At 41.4% G+C, this 16,090-nt stretch overlaps 2 protein-coding genes across 4 annotated transcripts; one reads left to right on the forward strand and one right to left on the reverse strand.

Annotated features, from left to right (window-relative positions):
• Positions 1 to 607: 607 nt before the first annotated feature.
• Positions 608 to 10,068, reverse strand: LOC133492210 (ras-related protein Rab-39B-like). Of its 3 annotated transcripts, none has more exons than XM_061804280.1 (5): positions 9,932 to 10,068; positions 6,691 to 6,912; positions 6,473 to 6,499; positions 5,986 to 6,256; positions 608 to 5,155 (listed from the first exon to the last, which is right to left on the reverse strand). In XM_061804280.1, exons 2-5 carry the CDS (start codon positions 6,903 to 6,905, stop codon positions 5,000 to 5,002), a joined length of 669 nt encoding a protein of 222 aa, XP_061660264.1. In that variant the 5' UTR covers positions 6,906 to 6,912; positions 9,932 to 10,068; the 3' UTR covers positions 608 to 4,999. The 3 variants fall into 3 exon arrangements, with proteins under 3 accessions (XP_061660264.1, XP_061660263.1, XP_061660265.1); XM_061804279.1 differs by lacking the exon at positions 9,932 to 10,068 and adding an exon at positions 8,445 to 8,760; XM_061804281.1 differs by lacking the exons at positions 6,473 to 6,499; positions 9,932 to 10,068 and adding an exon at positions 8,445 to 8,760.
• On the forward strand, positions 9,983 to 15,019 carry rab38c (RAB38c, member of RAS oncogene family). Its single transcript, XM_061804282.1, has 4 exons — positions 9,983 to 10,344; positions 13,252 to 13,382; positions 13,745 to 13,882; positions 14,388 to 15,019. The coding sequence occupies exons 1-4, from the start codon at positions 10,152 to 10,154 to the stop codon at positions 14,544 to 14,546; spliced, it is 621 nt and encodes a 206-aa protein (XP_061660266.1). The 5' UTR covers positions 9,983 to 10,151; the 3' UTR covers positions 14,547 to 15,019.
• The last annotated feature ends 1,071 nt before the right edge of the window (positions 15,020 to 16,090 follow it).

Consider the following 16,090-nt stretch of genomic DNA (forward strand, 5'->3'; position numbering starts at 1 on the left):
AATGGAATCCACATGAAATGAGCAGGTGTTTGAGTATTTTTACTCTCATTGTGACTGTGTTATAATAACGCTTTAAAAATAACGGGCTGCAAACAGTAGCGAAACATTAACAGACAAACAAATATATATATGTATATCACGGGCTTATATTCTTGATATTCTGTGAAAAGCCACTAATATTACTGCGGATGACTCCTATGCTAACTCACAAAATTGCTGTTTGAAATTGACAGCATCATTGGATAAAGGAGTGATACGCTCATAAAATGAGCCCAAAATTCTAAGCATTGGATAAAAAATGATGTCATGCCCAAAGGTTCTTCCCCACTAATCAAAGAAAATCATTGGGAACTGTGTGACTGAAAGCTTGACTTGATGTAGAAAAATCCCTGGATATTTCTCATTAGTTGAGACAAAGTGTGATGTTTAACACATTAACTGCCATTGACGGTTTCAGAAGTCAAATACAGTACCTGTGTTAACTGGCCAATATACAGTTTCTTGTGAAAGTATTCGGACCCCTTGAACTTTCAAATCTTTTGCCAAATTTCAGGCTTCAAACAAAGATATAAAATTGAACTCTTTTTTTTTTTTTTTTGTCAAGAATCAACAAGTGGGACACATTCGTGAAGCGGAACGAAATTTACCGGCTATTTTATACTCTTTTAACAAATAAAAAACTGAAAAGCGCGGCGTGCAGTATTATTCAGACCCTTTGCTTGCAGTGCAACAAACTCACTCCAGAAGTTCAGTGATGAGCTCTAAATGAACCAATATTGACTGATAATGATAAATAGAATCCACTTGTGTGTAATCAAGTCTCCGTATGAATGCACCTGCTCTGTCATAGTCTCGGGGTTCTGTTTAAAGAACAGTACAGAGAGCATCATGAAGACCAAGGAACACACCAGGCTGGTCCGAGATGCTGTTATGGAGAGGTTTAAAGGTGGACTTGGATTTAAAAAAAAAAAAAGATTTCCCAAGCTTTGAACATCTCAAGGAGCACTGTGCATGCAATCACATTGAGATGGAACGAGTATCAGACCACTGCAAATCTACCGAGACCCGGCCGTCCCTCTAAACCTTCACCTCCAATTAGGAGAAGACTGATCAGAGATGCAGCCCAGAGGGCCATGATCACTCGGGATGAACTGCAGAGATCTACAGCTGAGGTGGGAGAGTCTGTCCAGAGGACAACAATCAGTCATACACTGCACAAATCCGGCCTTCATGGAAGAGTGGCAAGAAAAAAAGCCATTTCTCAAAGAGATCCATAAAATGTCTCGTTTAAAGTTTGCCACAAGCCACCTGAGAGAGACACCTAAAATGTGGAAGAAAGTGCTCTGGTCAGATGAAACCAAAATCCAACTCTTGGGAGTTTTGAATTGGCGTTAATGGCAAAACAGCTCATCACCCTGAACACACCATCCCCACTGTCAAACATGCTGGTGGCAGCCTCATGGTTTGGGCCTGCTTTTCTTCAAAATGGTTCAAATTGATGGGAAGATGAATGGAGCCAAATACTGGACCATTCTGGAATAAAACCTGTTGGAGTTTGCAAAAGACCTGAGACTGAAGAGGAGATTTATTTTCCAACAGGACAATGATCCAAAACATACAGCCAAATCTACGATGGAATGCTTCACAAATACACGTATCCAGGTGTTAGAATGGCCAAGTCAAAGTCCAGACCTGAATCCATTGGAGAAACTGTAGGCAGAGCTGAAGACTGCTATTCACAAATGCTCTCCATCCAACCTCACAGACCTCGAGCTGTTTTGCAAGGAAGAATTGGTAAGAATTTCCAGCTCTTGATGTGCAAAACTGATAGAGACATTCCCCAAGCGACTTGAAGCTGTAATTGCAGCAAAAGGTGGCGCTGCAAAATATTAATGCAAGGGGACCGAATAATATTGCACGCCCCACACTTCAGGTTATTTGTTTAAAAAAGTATAAAATATCCAATAAATTTTGTTCCACTTCACGATTGTATCCCACTTGTTGTTGATTCCTGACAAAACATTGTAATTTTATATCTTTATGTTTGAAGCCTGAAATGTGGTGAAAGGTTGAAAAGTTCAAGGGGGCCGAATACTTTCACAAGGCACTCTATATGTGTTTGTGTATATGTGTATCATGGCTTCCACCTGAACCGGTCAAACAGAGGAAGCGTGATGTCAGATTTACTTTAAATGCGCATAAAAATAGTGAAACACCACCACATTGTCTCTGAATCGTAGAAAAGTGTGACGCTGAAATCGTGGAGCATTTTCATTTTTGTCAAGAAGCACAGAAATCGCAAATGAGTCAACAATAGCAAAAACGAGGTGGCAAAGGGATTTCCCGACGACAAAATCTGAAAAGAACAAGTATTATCTTGCGCGCGCACACACACAAAACGAACAATTTTGTTGGACCACCGCTAAATGACATTAAAAAATGGTAAGGAAATGGCTGCCGTTTTTTCTGGCTTTTGAAATGTACAAGGTTGTGTCAAACAGCACAAGAGAAATAGGAAAAGTGGAACTTTGAAGGTTGAGGTGATAAAGTTTTCTTAAAAACGAAGAATGCCAATAGAATTTTTTTTTTCCCCAAAATGTTGATGGCTAATAAATTCTCCTTCAAATCTGGAACGAAGCAGGAATCAGGTGACAGTTCTTAGTTTGGCATTATCACACCTTTTCGTGTCGCCTTGTTTGTCCTAGAAACACCTAAAACAAACTGGCTTTATCTTATATGCAAAACAATTTGGGGCTTTTTTTTAAAGTGCGCCCTCTATTGGTCACACGCCATTAATGACGCCTCCAAAGCCTCTCATATTCCCACTATTTTATTGATGACACACGTGCTAATTAATTAATTAATCAATCCCCATGACACGAGGCCAGTGTTCAAATGAATCACATTACACATTTGTTACTTTCGGTGGATATCAATAGTCTACACACCCCTGTTGAAACGCCAGGTCCTCGTGATATATGAACGTTTACAACTATTGATCCATTATCAGAGCCACCAATCCTCACGAGGGTCGCAGGAGTGCTGGAGCCAATCCCAATTATTTTTGATAATTCAATCCAATCACAGGGCACATAGGAAACAAACAACCATCTGCACCCGCATTCACACCTACCGGCAATTTAGAACAATCAATTAACCTACCATGCACGTTTTAGGGACGTGGGAGAAAACCCACGCAGGCACGTGGAAGACATGCTAATGCCACACAGGCGGGACTGGGACTTGAACACTGAACCTTGAACTGCGAGGCATACGCTCTAACCAGTTACTCTACCGTGCCGCCCCTTTACAACCAATCCAATAATTTAAAAAAAAAATCCAGGCGAGTTAATAACAATAAGCAATTGGTTCAATGTAGTTGCACAAGTGTGCACACCCCTCTAAATGTGAAACGTTAAAAATGATTCAATCACATTCAAACTCGTCTGACCTAAATAAAGTTCAGATGTTCCAGTGGGCTTTTTAGGGGTGTGTAGACTTTCTTTATCCACTGTACATGAATAATAAAACACATGGACACAAGTTTCCTTCCTCCAAAAGGCACTCAAAAGAGACTAACATCAGCAATTGAAATTTAAAAGCATTGAGTCAAAGTGGATGCATATTTGACTGTCTGGATGGAGCCAAAAAGGAGTATTAAGGAGTATTTGGGATTATTAAGGAGTATTTGGACCACATGGAAAATTGAGTGACTTGACAAAATCCTCAACACCACACTACAGAGCCTCAGACATGACATGAGGATCGGGTGGGTTGGTGGTTGGACTAATACGTACACACGTTTGTATTTTGTGTGTACAAAACATTTTTTTTTTCTGCATGGGGCTCTGTAACACAATACTGCACCACTGTCTTTTTCATGTTGTTTTACAACTTTTTTTCTAATAACATTACAACTTTATTGTTGCGAGGTGATTTTTTTTGCTGTGAAATGACAGTGGCTTTTTTTGTCACATAATTTTACAAAACTATTCATATGAAATGACATGTTTCTCTTTCATTGTGAAAAATTAACCGTAAAATAACAAAAATGCATTTTTTTCTGTAAAAGTCAACAATTTGATTCTTGCAAGATTGAGGCTATTTTATGGTCATATTATTAGTGTATTCCTGCACAATTGAAATTTATTTCTCATAATACTGTGACTTGGAATGTAAAAATGATCATAATTGTAATTAAATATTACAACTTCTCAGATAATTGGAACTTTTTTATAGTACCACCGCCACTTTATTCTCATATCCTAATAAAATAACATGTATTTTGGTGAAATTTCTCCCAAAAGCCGCTTTATTTATTATGATTTTTTCTCTCTTAAAAATGAACTGGTTTTTTTTCAATAAAATCTTTTTTTTTTTTTAATAACAGAACTTTTATTATTTTACTTTTTACTGGCAATATTATGGCAGTTTTCTTGTAAAATAATGTAATGTCTCATAATGTTAAGAAATGTTTTCAAATGAACACTTTTTTTCTGGTAATGATATTTTGGGCGGAAATTTTCTTACTTTTTATTTTTATGGGTTTTAGTTGTGGCCCAAATACTCCTTTGTAGTATTTGTTGTTGGCTTGAGCGGTAAGAGTGTAGCCTCTTTCTCACTATTTACAAGTACTGTACATACATTTTCTTGTATTTGTTTGTCCCCATTGAGTTGAAGAGGCTGTCTAATTTCTATTGGGTTTGTGTACCTACGAGTGTCAATAGTTATTACAAACTGTGTATCAGTGTAAGTGCGCATGTCAGAAAAGCAGCAAAGCTACCATGTTGAACGACACGGGCGGGGGCGGGAGCGGGCGGCGGGTGGGTTCTTGTGCTTTTAATCGAGAGACCAAAGTGTGGTTTTCACTGAGCAAGCAGTCAACACATGACAAGTAAAGCGTGTTACTGCGACATGGAAATAGTTTAAGGGCCCCGCAGTGTGGTCGTAAATGAAGTGAGGACCCATCTCCAAAAGATGGAGTCCAAAAGAAACGAGCTCAGCAGAGGCACTGGCGACCCGCCTTGGTGACCTCCTCAGAGGAGTGCACGGTGTTCGGGACCAGTCCACTCTTGACGCCCTCCCAGCCGTCTTGGATTTTGATGTCGCCGCCGCGCACCAGCTCGAAGATCTGCCTCGTCAGGTCCATGAACGCCTTCAGGAGCCAAAAAAAAAAAAAAAAAAAACACTCAAATGAGCCACAGAGAGCAGGCTAATTATCAAGCTAAGTGCAGACATTTTTCAGATCAATATTGGTCAAAACCAACGTTTAGATCCAATTTTGACATTTGAGGGAACGTCTATTAAGGGATGTGGTCTATGGACGCCCGGCGGCATTCAAAGGCGAGCCTGTGTGGGCTTTTCAGGCTCCATTTACAGTAAGTACATTTGCACCATAAAAGTTATGAAACCATAAAAAGATAGCGATAGTCAAGGAAGAAGTGAGTGTAAAAGAAAAGCGATTTACTGTATTGAGGACCTTCTTACCGCTATTCACTTGAATGTTATCAGCACAGTATAGAGATAGCGTGCATGAATTTTAGCAATAGCGACTGCAAGCTACGCTATGTCCTCCACAGGTACATGACACCATAAATACAGTTAAGTATTGTTGTAAAACAAAATATACATGTATATAACATTATATACTGTATTTGTATGTCTTGGCAGCACCGAGGCTGCTGACTGTGTCTCGCTAGTTTAAAAGCCAGGAATATACTTTTAGCATGTGGGAAAGCTTATGTAGCAATATTCTGCAAGGTTGCTACATCGTGCAATTCCGATTCCGGCGATTCCGACCACACGGCCACTCATGAAAACTACAGCAGTTGCCGAACCCCGCGTGCTGTGCGAGAGTTCAGTCGGGTTCTGCTGCATTGCTCGAAAAGACTAATCCTTTAAAACTGCCATTAATTCCTCGAATGCTGCATTTTCCCTGTGATATTCCAACTTTTTAGTGGACGTGCTGTAAAAAGATGAACAAACCGTCTCCACGTTGATGGCGTCTCGCGCAGACGTTTCCACGTAGTTCATCCCGAAGGCCGCCGCCAGCTTCTCTGCCTCCTGCCGGCTCACCTGACGCTGGGCCTCCAGGTCACACTTGTGGCCCACTAGCAGGAAGACGATACTGTGCGGCTGGACGTGACTCTGCGCCTCCTCCAGCCAGCTGTGCACGTTCTGGAACGAGCGCCGGTTGGTAATGTCGAAGAGCAGGAGCCCGCCAACGGAGTTACGGTAGTAGGCTCTGGTGATTGACCTGGGGAAGTAATAATTAGTATTTTGAATGACCTATTTCAACAAAAATATGCAACAAAGGAGTAAACGTGAAAAGAGAACCAAAGGGGACTAAGAATTGAACCTTGCGGGACTCCCATTCATTCATTTACAGTCAAACGCTGTCTTTTATAAAAGTGCAGTTTTGCTTTGACTTAGGGCTTGATCACGCTTGTGACGCAAAACTTTATCGTATTACCTTATCTTATTATCTTTGGCCATTCTTCTGTTCCAGCATCCCAAAAACAGCAAGAAACGTCACAACATTGTACTGCTCATTCCGCTGTGTGTGTATTGGCCACTAGGGGCATTATAATAGATACAGACTCACATTTGATTTACTAACTTGGTCACGGAACATAGTACAAGTCAAGGCATCAACATATTTTAGTTTTGTAAAGCGTTGGTAAAGGTCACCTGAACCTCTCCTGGCCAGCAGTGTCCCAGATCTGGAGCTTGACCCTCTTGCCCGGCTCAATCTCCAGCAGACGCGAGAAGAAGTCCACACCAACGGTGGGGTCCGACACGTGGGCAAAATGACCCTCGGTGAACCTGCGGATCAGACACGACTTGCCCACCGTGGAGTCTCCGATCACGATCAGACGGAACTGGTAGAGCCAGATTGTGTCCATGTCAAGTCTAGGGAGAAATCACAACCTTACAGTCACAATTGACTTTCCATTGTGTCATTGTTCAGTTTGGGGCCGAAATGAATACAGGCATGTCTTTATTTACTTTTCCGCATTCATCTGTCAACACTGGGCTAATTCCCATTCACAAGATGAACCCTTCTGCCAAAATATAAAAAAAGGAAGTGGTATTGAAAGAAACACTCAGAAAGTAAGTCATGCTTTACAATTGTGACAATTCGCATTTTCAAGATGGCCGCACTCACAAAACCAGGCTTCACTTCTGTTAGTTAATATTGATGGTCATCTTTTATGAAATAGTGACAGATATGATTAATGTTTGGACGGAGACGACTACTGTGCTAAACTTTTTTTTTTTTTTTTTTAAATCACAGTTCCTTTTATTTTAGCCAACCTAGAAGAAATTGACCGGAATCCAACCTATAAAACTGAAAATCATGGCAGTGCCTTGGATTACACGGATGAATATTCAGTATCAAAGTCCTGGACAATTATGCAATATTTGACAAAATGACAAAATCTGAGGAAAGCCACAATTTCTGTAAAAAAAAAAAAAAAAAAAAAAGGATCCAGAAAACGTAATCGTGGCCACATGATGATATAAATGCCCCAGATTTTAATGCAGCTATCAAATTTTAAATCACTGTGCTGCAAAATGACAAAGGTAGAATAAGCCTACTAGTTCTTATCTTGGGATTTATGTATGATAAAATGTAATAAATTGTAAAAACAAAGTACATATACATTCAATATTTTTCTTGTCTTTTACCAAATAATTTGTTACTTCAAATCTTATTTATTCGTTCATTTATACGGTTAAGTAATTGGTTAACTACTTCATCTTAAATTTTAAGATTTTTTTCAACATTTTTTAAAATGACAGCCCATTTAATAATTGGTTAGTTTGAATATTTTCATTTTAAATTAATTCATCATTTAAAACATGAATTTAATAATAAATACAAATAGTCAAATAGGGGTTGCGTCAGGAAGGGCATCAGGCGTAAAAATTGTGCCGAACATATATGTGCATTCAACTGAGATGACACGTTGTGGCGACCCCGAAAAGGGACAAGCCGAAAGAAACATTATTTTACTTGTATTTTTAACATTTCAAAAGTAATTAAATAATTGGAAGATTTAGCGTGATTACATTTTGTATAATGATTAGTATTACTAATATATAATAATGCAGTATTATTATTCGTTACAACATCCTCCAGGGACTGAAACAAGATTTATGAAAATCCTATTGAGCAATAAATGATCCCGAATGATTAACGCTCGCAATGCAAACATTTGCCCCATTTACGGCAGGTGAGATTTTTCATGTGTTTATTTATTTTTATTATTGCATGGGAGTTCGCATCCAATGCTTCCGCTGGCCCCTTATGGCCCGAGAGCCTCAGGTTCCACACCCCTGCTCGTAGGCCTTACCAGTTAGCATTCAGCTACTGCGCTAATATTCATACATAATGCATCAATCATGAGTCCAGTCAAACCGAGCAGATGCTTACTTACCTTGAAGCTGAACCCTCAATATGTGTAAAACGCAATAAGCCCCATATCGACGTTGATGCCTTCAAAAACAAACCTCCGCATAGGAGGGAAAAAAACAAAAAACAACAACAACAACAAACAAAAAAAAAAACCCACTGTTGTTGTTTACCAGATGTACATAGCTGAAAAAACAAACAATGAAAGGGATGATCAAATGGCGTCCTAAGCACAAAGACGCGCGTATTTGCGTTGCGATTTGCGATGAAATGGCAGCGGGGAGGAGGAGGAGGACGAGAAACTAACACGACGGCATCTCACACACTCATACGCACACACATCCGCTAGCCCTCATCAGCACCGTCGCTCACATTTGCATTTACCGTAAGTGCAGGCGCAAGAAGCGCAGCGCAAATCGGGCGACGGCCGTGACGCATTCGCCGTCGTCGGAGATTTCCAACCAAAAGCCCGACGCAAATGCAACGCTTGGTATTATCGCATTAGGGTGTAACGTCACCACCGGATTGTCCTTGAATGCAAAACATTCTCTGTAATTATGGCAAGCATTAAAATGCACTATCATTTCACAAAGCTATTTTATGTCCATCCATCCATTTTCTGAGCTGCTTATCCTCACGAGGGTCGCATGAGTGCTGGAGCCTATCCCAGCTGTCATTGGGCAGGAGGCGGGGTCCAACCTGAACTGGTTCCCAGCCAATCGCAGGGCTCAACAGTCACACTCACAATCACACCGAGGGGCAATTTAAAGTATCCGATTAATGTTACACGTTTTGGGGATGTGGGAGGAAACCGGAGTGCCCGGAGCAAAGCCACGCAGGCACAGGGAGAACATGCAAACTCCAAACAGGCGGGGCCGGGATTGGACCCGGGTCCTCAGAACTGTGAGGCCAATGCTTTTACCAGCTGATCCACCGTGCCACCCAATTGAAATGAATTATACATAGAAAATAACAAAATAGCATGAATGATTAAATAATTCATTTTACATTTTTAAAAATGTAACAATCATTTGATTACTGACCTTAAAACTAAATTAATTATGACATGAAAATGAGAATACATTTTTCTATTTATAAACATTTAGCATTAATTGAAGTTAGGAGTAACAAATGTTTTCTTTTTAATACACTGGAAAATCAATCATAATCCAAATAATTATCAATAACAAAATTTAAAAAAACTACTATGAATTACGTGCATTCTTTTTTTTATTAATAAAACAAATTTCCAACTACATTTTATTTCACATCAACATTTTCACTTTTTTACAAGTCAAGTGCTTGCCTTTGAACGAACCGTCTGCTCCTAATGTTCGCTGTCTTCTCGTCCCGCGACCCTTGTGAGGATAAGCGGCTCAGAAAATGAATGGATCGCTAGACATAATTTCGACGTCTCAAGAAGGGTTTGAATGAATGGATGAATACGCCATTCGTTGTGATTTCCCGTTTCCGGTGGCAGGGGCTCCAAAATCCCACATTTCAGCCAAGCACCTGAACACAGCGGCATCTCCCGTGGGAGTCGCTCCCAGTCTGGAGTCACGTAGGAGTGGGAGGTCCACCGAGGTCAGAACTCCTCGTTTTCAAAGCGTCCTCTCCAATGAGCCCTGGAAAGGGAAGACATTTCCAGTAAATGGCAAGTCCAAAGTCTCGGTTTTGCAGCCTCCACTTGTGACAAAGTTCTACTTCTCGAGAGATCTTGGCTTTATGAGCCATGCAGCGGGAGCTCCTGTTCAAAGTGTTGGTGATCGGGGACCTGGGCGTCGGCAAGACGTCCATCATCAAGCGCTACGTGCACCACATCTTCTCGCAGCACTACCGCGCCACCATCGGCGTCGACTTCGCCCTCAAGGTGCTCCAGTGGGACCCGGACACCGTTGTGCGCCTGCAACTCTGGGACATAGCAGGTGAGGACGCACTATACGAGGTTTTCCACGACACTACTTAAGTCCAATTTTTTTTAAACGTACCTTAGCAAAGTATTTGACAAAGGTGACAAAACAACCAAATGATCTTTCCGCATCCAATCCCAGCCTTCCCCAGTTCATTGGAATTGTGACATTCCTTCTGGTATGCCTCCCTTGGCCAAATGGGGGCAGTATGAGACCGACACACCGACATACGTGAAGGAGATGGCGTACAAATATCTGTTGTTGAAGGTGCTTTCACACCGCTACACTCAACCTATTCATTTATGTTGTTTTGCATTGTTTGTTACCGTTGAGCGACACGGAATAAAGGTGAGGCTATGTTTTTATTTTTTTAAAATACACAAAGCAGATTTCTCTTTGTTTGATGTTTAGTTTGACAGTAAACTTCAATAAGGCGTCACAACAGATCATGAAATCCATTTTTTGCAGAATTGTTCAATCACAAAAAGTGGCCTGCTTGATAAGTTTACAACAGTTTAAATACTAAAAGATATGACACTATTGCTTTTTAAATTCCGAACCCTAAACCACATGTGCCAAACTCGCGGCCCGCCACATGATTTTATTTGGCCGGCGGAGGTAAATAATGTGTATCAACTTCCATGATTTTTCTAAAATCTGGACCAAAAGTTCAAATTGTCATATCATAAATGATGACGTTGAGATATTGCAAGCATTTTTGTGTTACCAAACATCAACAATAGTTCAAAAAGCCATTACCCCTGATTTCTGATTCCAAAATTAGTTGACAAATTTTAATGTGTTCCCACAAGGGTCGCGGGACGACCTGGAGCCTATCCCAGCTGTCAACGGGCAGGAGGCAGGGTACACCCTGAACTGGTTGCCAGGCCAATCGTAGGGCGCATGGAAACAGACAACAGTCGCACTCACAGTCCCACCTTGGGCTAATTTAGAGTGTCAATTAATGCAATTAATGTTGCATGCTTTTGGGATGTGGGAGGAAAACTGGGGTGCCCAGAGAAAACTCACGCAGGCACAGGGGAGAACATGCAAAACTTGACAGCTGCCCCACTGTGCCACCTCACTTAAATCAAATATTGGTTCATTTTTATAATCCCATGCTTTTTAACACGATATTTTGAATGATCTTAAATATTTATTTCTTTACTGTTATTGAATTATTGTAAATATAAAATACTTTTAATAATAAATATTTTTTTTAAAACATGAAAAAAGAGGGTGATGAATATTCATCACATATCTTTTAATTAAAAATGTAAAAAAATGAAAATTATTCCACCACATATTATTTTGATGATAACAAATGTGAAAGTTAAAGGTTGTATCACATTTAAAAAATACAGTTGGAATTTACAATTCATAATGTTTGAATAATATTTTAATATTCCAAAGTTTTTGCCATCACACAAAGCTTTTCTTCTACTTCTTTTTTAATTTAATGATTAACTGCTGAGCACATGCTGACCTAGAAAACACAGAATTGGTTCAAAAGCGTTTTATCAACACAAGGACGTCTCCGCATTGAGTGAACTTGAAGTGCATTACAGTATTCCATCTAGTTTATATATTTATATATACACGTTTATATATCCATCCATTTACTACGCAAAACATAAAAAACACATTTTCTGTAGACGTTATGGCAACACCGTCTCTATGGAAACTTCCACGTAAATTAATAAGAGTGTATTTGTGTGTGTGTGTTCTACAACCTCTCCCTTTGCCTGTCATTTGATGTCTCCTTGTGGAATGTGGCCAGTGACTCCCATGTGGAAAACATCCGTCACATGACACCCACTGCGGAATCAAAACATGCAAAAGCTTACAAGTGGCTTTCCCCTCCCTCCCAATCCCATCGGACATTACGGAGATTGTTCGGGTCTTGTGTCAAACTGTTGCTGTCGTCAGAGTTTTCAGGCCATAATTTAATTAATGTTCCAACCAGTTGTAGATGTTTAAAAAACAGTTGTTAGAGAGAAAATGCATTCTATTAAAAAGTTCAATCCAGTGGAACCTCAATAATATTGTACAAATAGAGGCTGGTGTGGGGGGTGTTGTTTGATGAAGTCTCTGAAGCACTTTTTTGAAGGATTTTTTTTTTTTCCGGCCTGAAATGCCCAGTACAATACAAACCTATAGTAAATGTAAAAAAAAAAGTTGTGAAATGTTTGTAGGTTTCCCATTTTATCCAAACTTACCACGCTGGTATAGTTGGTCATAGTCATATTATGTACTGTACTCATTGCAGGCGAGTTGCTTTCATGAACCATGAGGACATTCATGTGCTTCCTATTCCAACTCTATTGTCAAAGGCGAACAGCTTGACAAAGAAAAACGGTTACTGTACCAAAATAGCATGTTCCAAAGTCTAATGACTTTCATTAATTTCCCAAGCCACTTATCCTCACGAGGGTCACGGAAGTGCTGGAGCCTATAACAGTTTTCATTGGGCAGGAGGCGGGGTCCACCCTATATCGCTTGCTTGCCAGCAAATTGTAGGGCACATAGAGACACACCTTGGGGCAATTTAGAGTCTCCAATAAATGCATGTTTTTGGGACGTGGGAGGAAACTGGAGTCCTTGGAGAAAACCCACACAGGCGCGAGGAGAACATGCTAACTCCACACAGGCGGGACTCGGATTTGAACCTCAGAACTGTGAGGCCAACGGTGTAACCTGTTGTACCACCGTGCCCCCCTCCAGAGACTTACGTTTTGCTTTCTCTCTCTCTCTCTCTCTCTCTCTCTCCCTCTCTCTCTCTCTCTCTCCCTCTCTCTCTCTCTCTCTCTCTCTCTTCAATGATGTGACATCCGGTCACGCAAGCAATCGCTTTGGAAATATGGGGATTTTGCCCGACACTGCCAATAGACAGTATATTGCATATACTTGTGTGTGTCCTAGGACAAGAGCGCTACGGCAACATGACGCGCGTCTACTACCGGGAAGCAGTCGGCGCGCTGGTGGTCTTCGACAGCACGCGAGCGTCCACGTTTGACGCCGTGCTCAAGTGGAAGGACGACCTGGACTCCAAGGTCAGAACATTCAATCTCAGCAGAGATGTCACGATCATTCTTGTGCTGTTTTTACTCTTTCGCTGTTTCGGAATTCCCCTTTCACCATTCAAAGACCATCAGACATCGATGGAAGTGTTTCAAATACCTTCTGTGAATATCATCCACCACTGTCCTATAAATCTACACATATACAGTACTTGGACTTTTTTTTTATCTATCCATTTGTCCCCCAATCTATCCAGTTCTGGCCAGTTGCTTGTTTCAATTCTGTGATCGATTAGCATGGAACGGACGGTACACAGTCACCCATCAAGTCCAATGTCATACAAATGTGACATGAGGATATATTTGGTACCGTTTAATCGCATTTTTGTCTGAAGGTGACACTGAACAACGGGAAGCCTGTTCCCGCGGTCCTCTTAGCTAACAAGGCCGATCAAGCGACGTGCCAGCAGCTAAGACTGGACACCTTCTGCAGGGACAACGGCTTCGTCGGCTGGTTCCTGACCTCGGCCAAGGTATACTGCACAGCATGTTGTGATGTTTTATGTTTTACCATGTTTACCATAGAGCAGTCCAGTTGGATTTGGAATTGTTAAATCCTAACGAGGTACACTCCTACAGGGGAAACTGTTGTTTTTCCCAAATAACTTCAACAGATCATCATCCCTATCCCTGTCCAGCAACACGGTACCAAGATGGCGCCAAGCAAATATGACTGTAGTTATATTATCTATCAAAACCCTTTTTCAAAGGTCTTTAAGCCATGAGTGGGGCAATACAAGAAACGATGATCTTACTAAGCGGTCGAATAGGCAGAAATTATCTCATGTACGCAATATCCAGAAGCAAAACAGCTGTCCATTTTGATCAAAACAGGTTTGCTCAAAATGTGTCTGACGCAACTGTTTGCTCACATTACTGTCTAAAAAACATTTGAAAATGCAAATTTGCATCGTCTTGATCATCATGACAAGTGCATTCGAAAAAGGACCATTGCATTGATTGTCTTCCCGATTTAAGGAAAACAGCAATATTGAAGAGGCCGCTCACTGCCTGGTGGAACACATCGTGAGCAACGAGGAGACCCACCCAATGGAGCGGGAGCCTCCCACCCTGGTGCTGTCGGCGTACCCCACCGCCACCAAGGAGCAGCTCAGCTGCTCGTCGTGTCCCAAGTGACCACTCCCGCTTGCCGGGCCAATCAACGACAAGCAGGAAGTGGACGCCCATCAGGGATGACAGCAGATTGCTTTAAAAAAAAATATATATATATATATATATATTTATCATTCAAATGAATGCATTTTAATATGGAATGTCCCAACGTTAGTGTTAAGTTATATCAAAGTGTTGTTTTATAATGAGCGGGATTAACTATTAAACATAAACTGTATTAATGGCAAGATGATTCTATTGACTCATATGAAGGCGTGTTAAGCATTGTGATGCAACACACTGGTAACGGTTGACTGAATGTGCCACACTGCTCATGCAATCCACTCGATTCGACTTATGCTGCGACCATTGTTCTTCTTTTCGTTGATGACTGCTGTGGAGGCACAGCCACCGGACCCTTTGTTAGGTACACTTGCACAATCTCTTTAAGTCTCTCCGTAAGTTGCGCAGTTGAGCACAAGTGGACCCTGTTGCTGGCCAAAACAGCAGCATGGTAAAAGATTAATTAAAGGAGGCATTAGCCCACTTACGGTTCCGTAACAAGACATATTTGGTTAAATTAGCACTTGCACGTGTCCATGCACCATTCGTTTGCAGTCTGGTATTTGCAGACTACGATCACACATTTCTATGTAATTGTGGATTTTAAAATATTAAAAAAAAAAACCAAAACGTTACGCCAGTCATCGTATACTGCAATAAAATGGCCCAAATCAGACAAATCATTTGCTCCCTAACGTGTCCCCTTTTCATTGGTAGTGTGCACTGAGATGTTGGCGAAACAGCTGATGCCTTCAAAATAATAAATAATGCGGGAAAAATGTCTTCGCCTTTAAGATTCCCTCCCCTGAGTCAATAAGTGGCCCAATCTCAGACTCCTTCTTTAGTCACCTGATTCATCGCACTGCCATTTTGCACACAACTTTGACTGACACTCGTACACGCACGCGCAAGCACGCGCGTCAGCAGCCTCTGGGGCGACCTCTATAGAGGAATTTGGGCTTTTGTAAGAAGACCGGTTGTAGAAAGCGAAGGTTGTGGATGCAGGGAGAGATTGGGAGGACTCGCGAAGGAGAGAAGCCTGTCAAAAAAATGTCCCTTTTGCCGCATTTTGACGGAGGAGAGCTGAATCATGGATGATTTCGTGTCGGTTTGGTGATTTCTTTTTTTCTTCCCTTTGGCTTTATTCGCACTCTCATCAGCATCGGCCGGGGTGCGTTCAGGGACACTGGGGACGTTCGGGCAATCAGCTTTTGTTTCATTTCCGCATTTGGATGATTTACTGTTGAGACGAATGTAGTTTATTTTCTCCCCCCCCCCCCCCCCGTTCTTTTTTAATTTAATTATTATTATTATTATTTCTGACTATCGTATGTATCGACGGTGCTCGCTCTCCTTCTCCTCCCCTGGCTGAGACGGCCGATCCTCGCAGAGGGCATTATCCCCTTCGTCCTCCTCCCCTCCGCTAAAGACATTTTGATCGTCCTCTACTACTACTCCCCCCCCCCCCCCGCACCCCCCCTCCCCGTCCCCCGTCCCCCGTCCCC

The sequence above is a fragment of the Syngnathoides biaculeatus genome, chromosome 18 (assembly GCF_019802595.1).
Source record: "Syngnathoides biaculeatus isolate LvHL_M chromosome 18, ASM1980259v1, whole genome shotgun sequence".
Taxonomy (NCBI): domain Eukaryota; kingdom Metazoa; phylum Chordata; class Actinopteri; order Syngnathiformes; family Syngnathidae; genus Syngnathoides; species Syngnathoides biaculeatus.

Bases quoted from the DNA above. Each gene is read 5' to 3' on its own strand.
- LOC133492210 (XM_061804280.1), bottom strand. From the start codon at position 6,905: ATGGACACAATCTGGCTCTACCAGTTCCGTCTGATCGTGATCGGAGAC. The intron at 6,500-6,690 runs GTGACCTTTACC...ATGCTGGAACAG, and splicing joins GCTGGCCAGGAGAGGTTCAG to AAGAATGGCCAAAGATAATA. The intron at 6,257-6,472 runs GTAATACGATAA...TTACTTCCCCAG, and splicing joins GCCAAAGATAATAAGATAAG to GTCAATCACCAGAGCCTACT.
- rab38c (XM_061804282.1), top strand. From the start codon at position 10,152: ATGCAGCGGGAGCTCCTGTTCAAAGTGTTGGTGATCGGGGACCTGGGC. The intron at 13,383-13,744 runs GTCAGAACATTC...TTTTGTCTGAAG, and splicing joins AGGACGACCTGGACTCCAAG to GTGACACTGAACAACGGGAA. The intron at 13,883-14,387 runs GTATACTGCACA...TCCCGATTTAAG, and splicing joins GGTTCCTGACCTCGGCCAAG to GAAAACAGCAATATTGAAGA.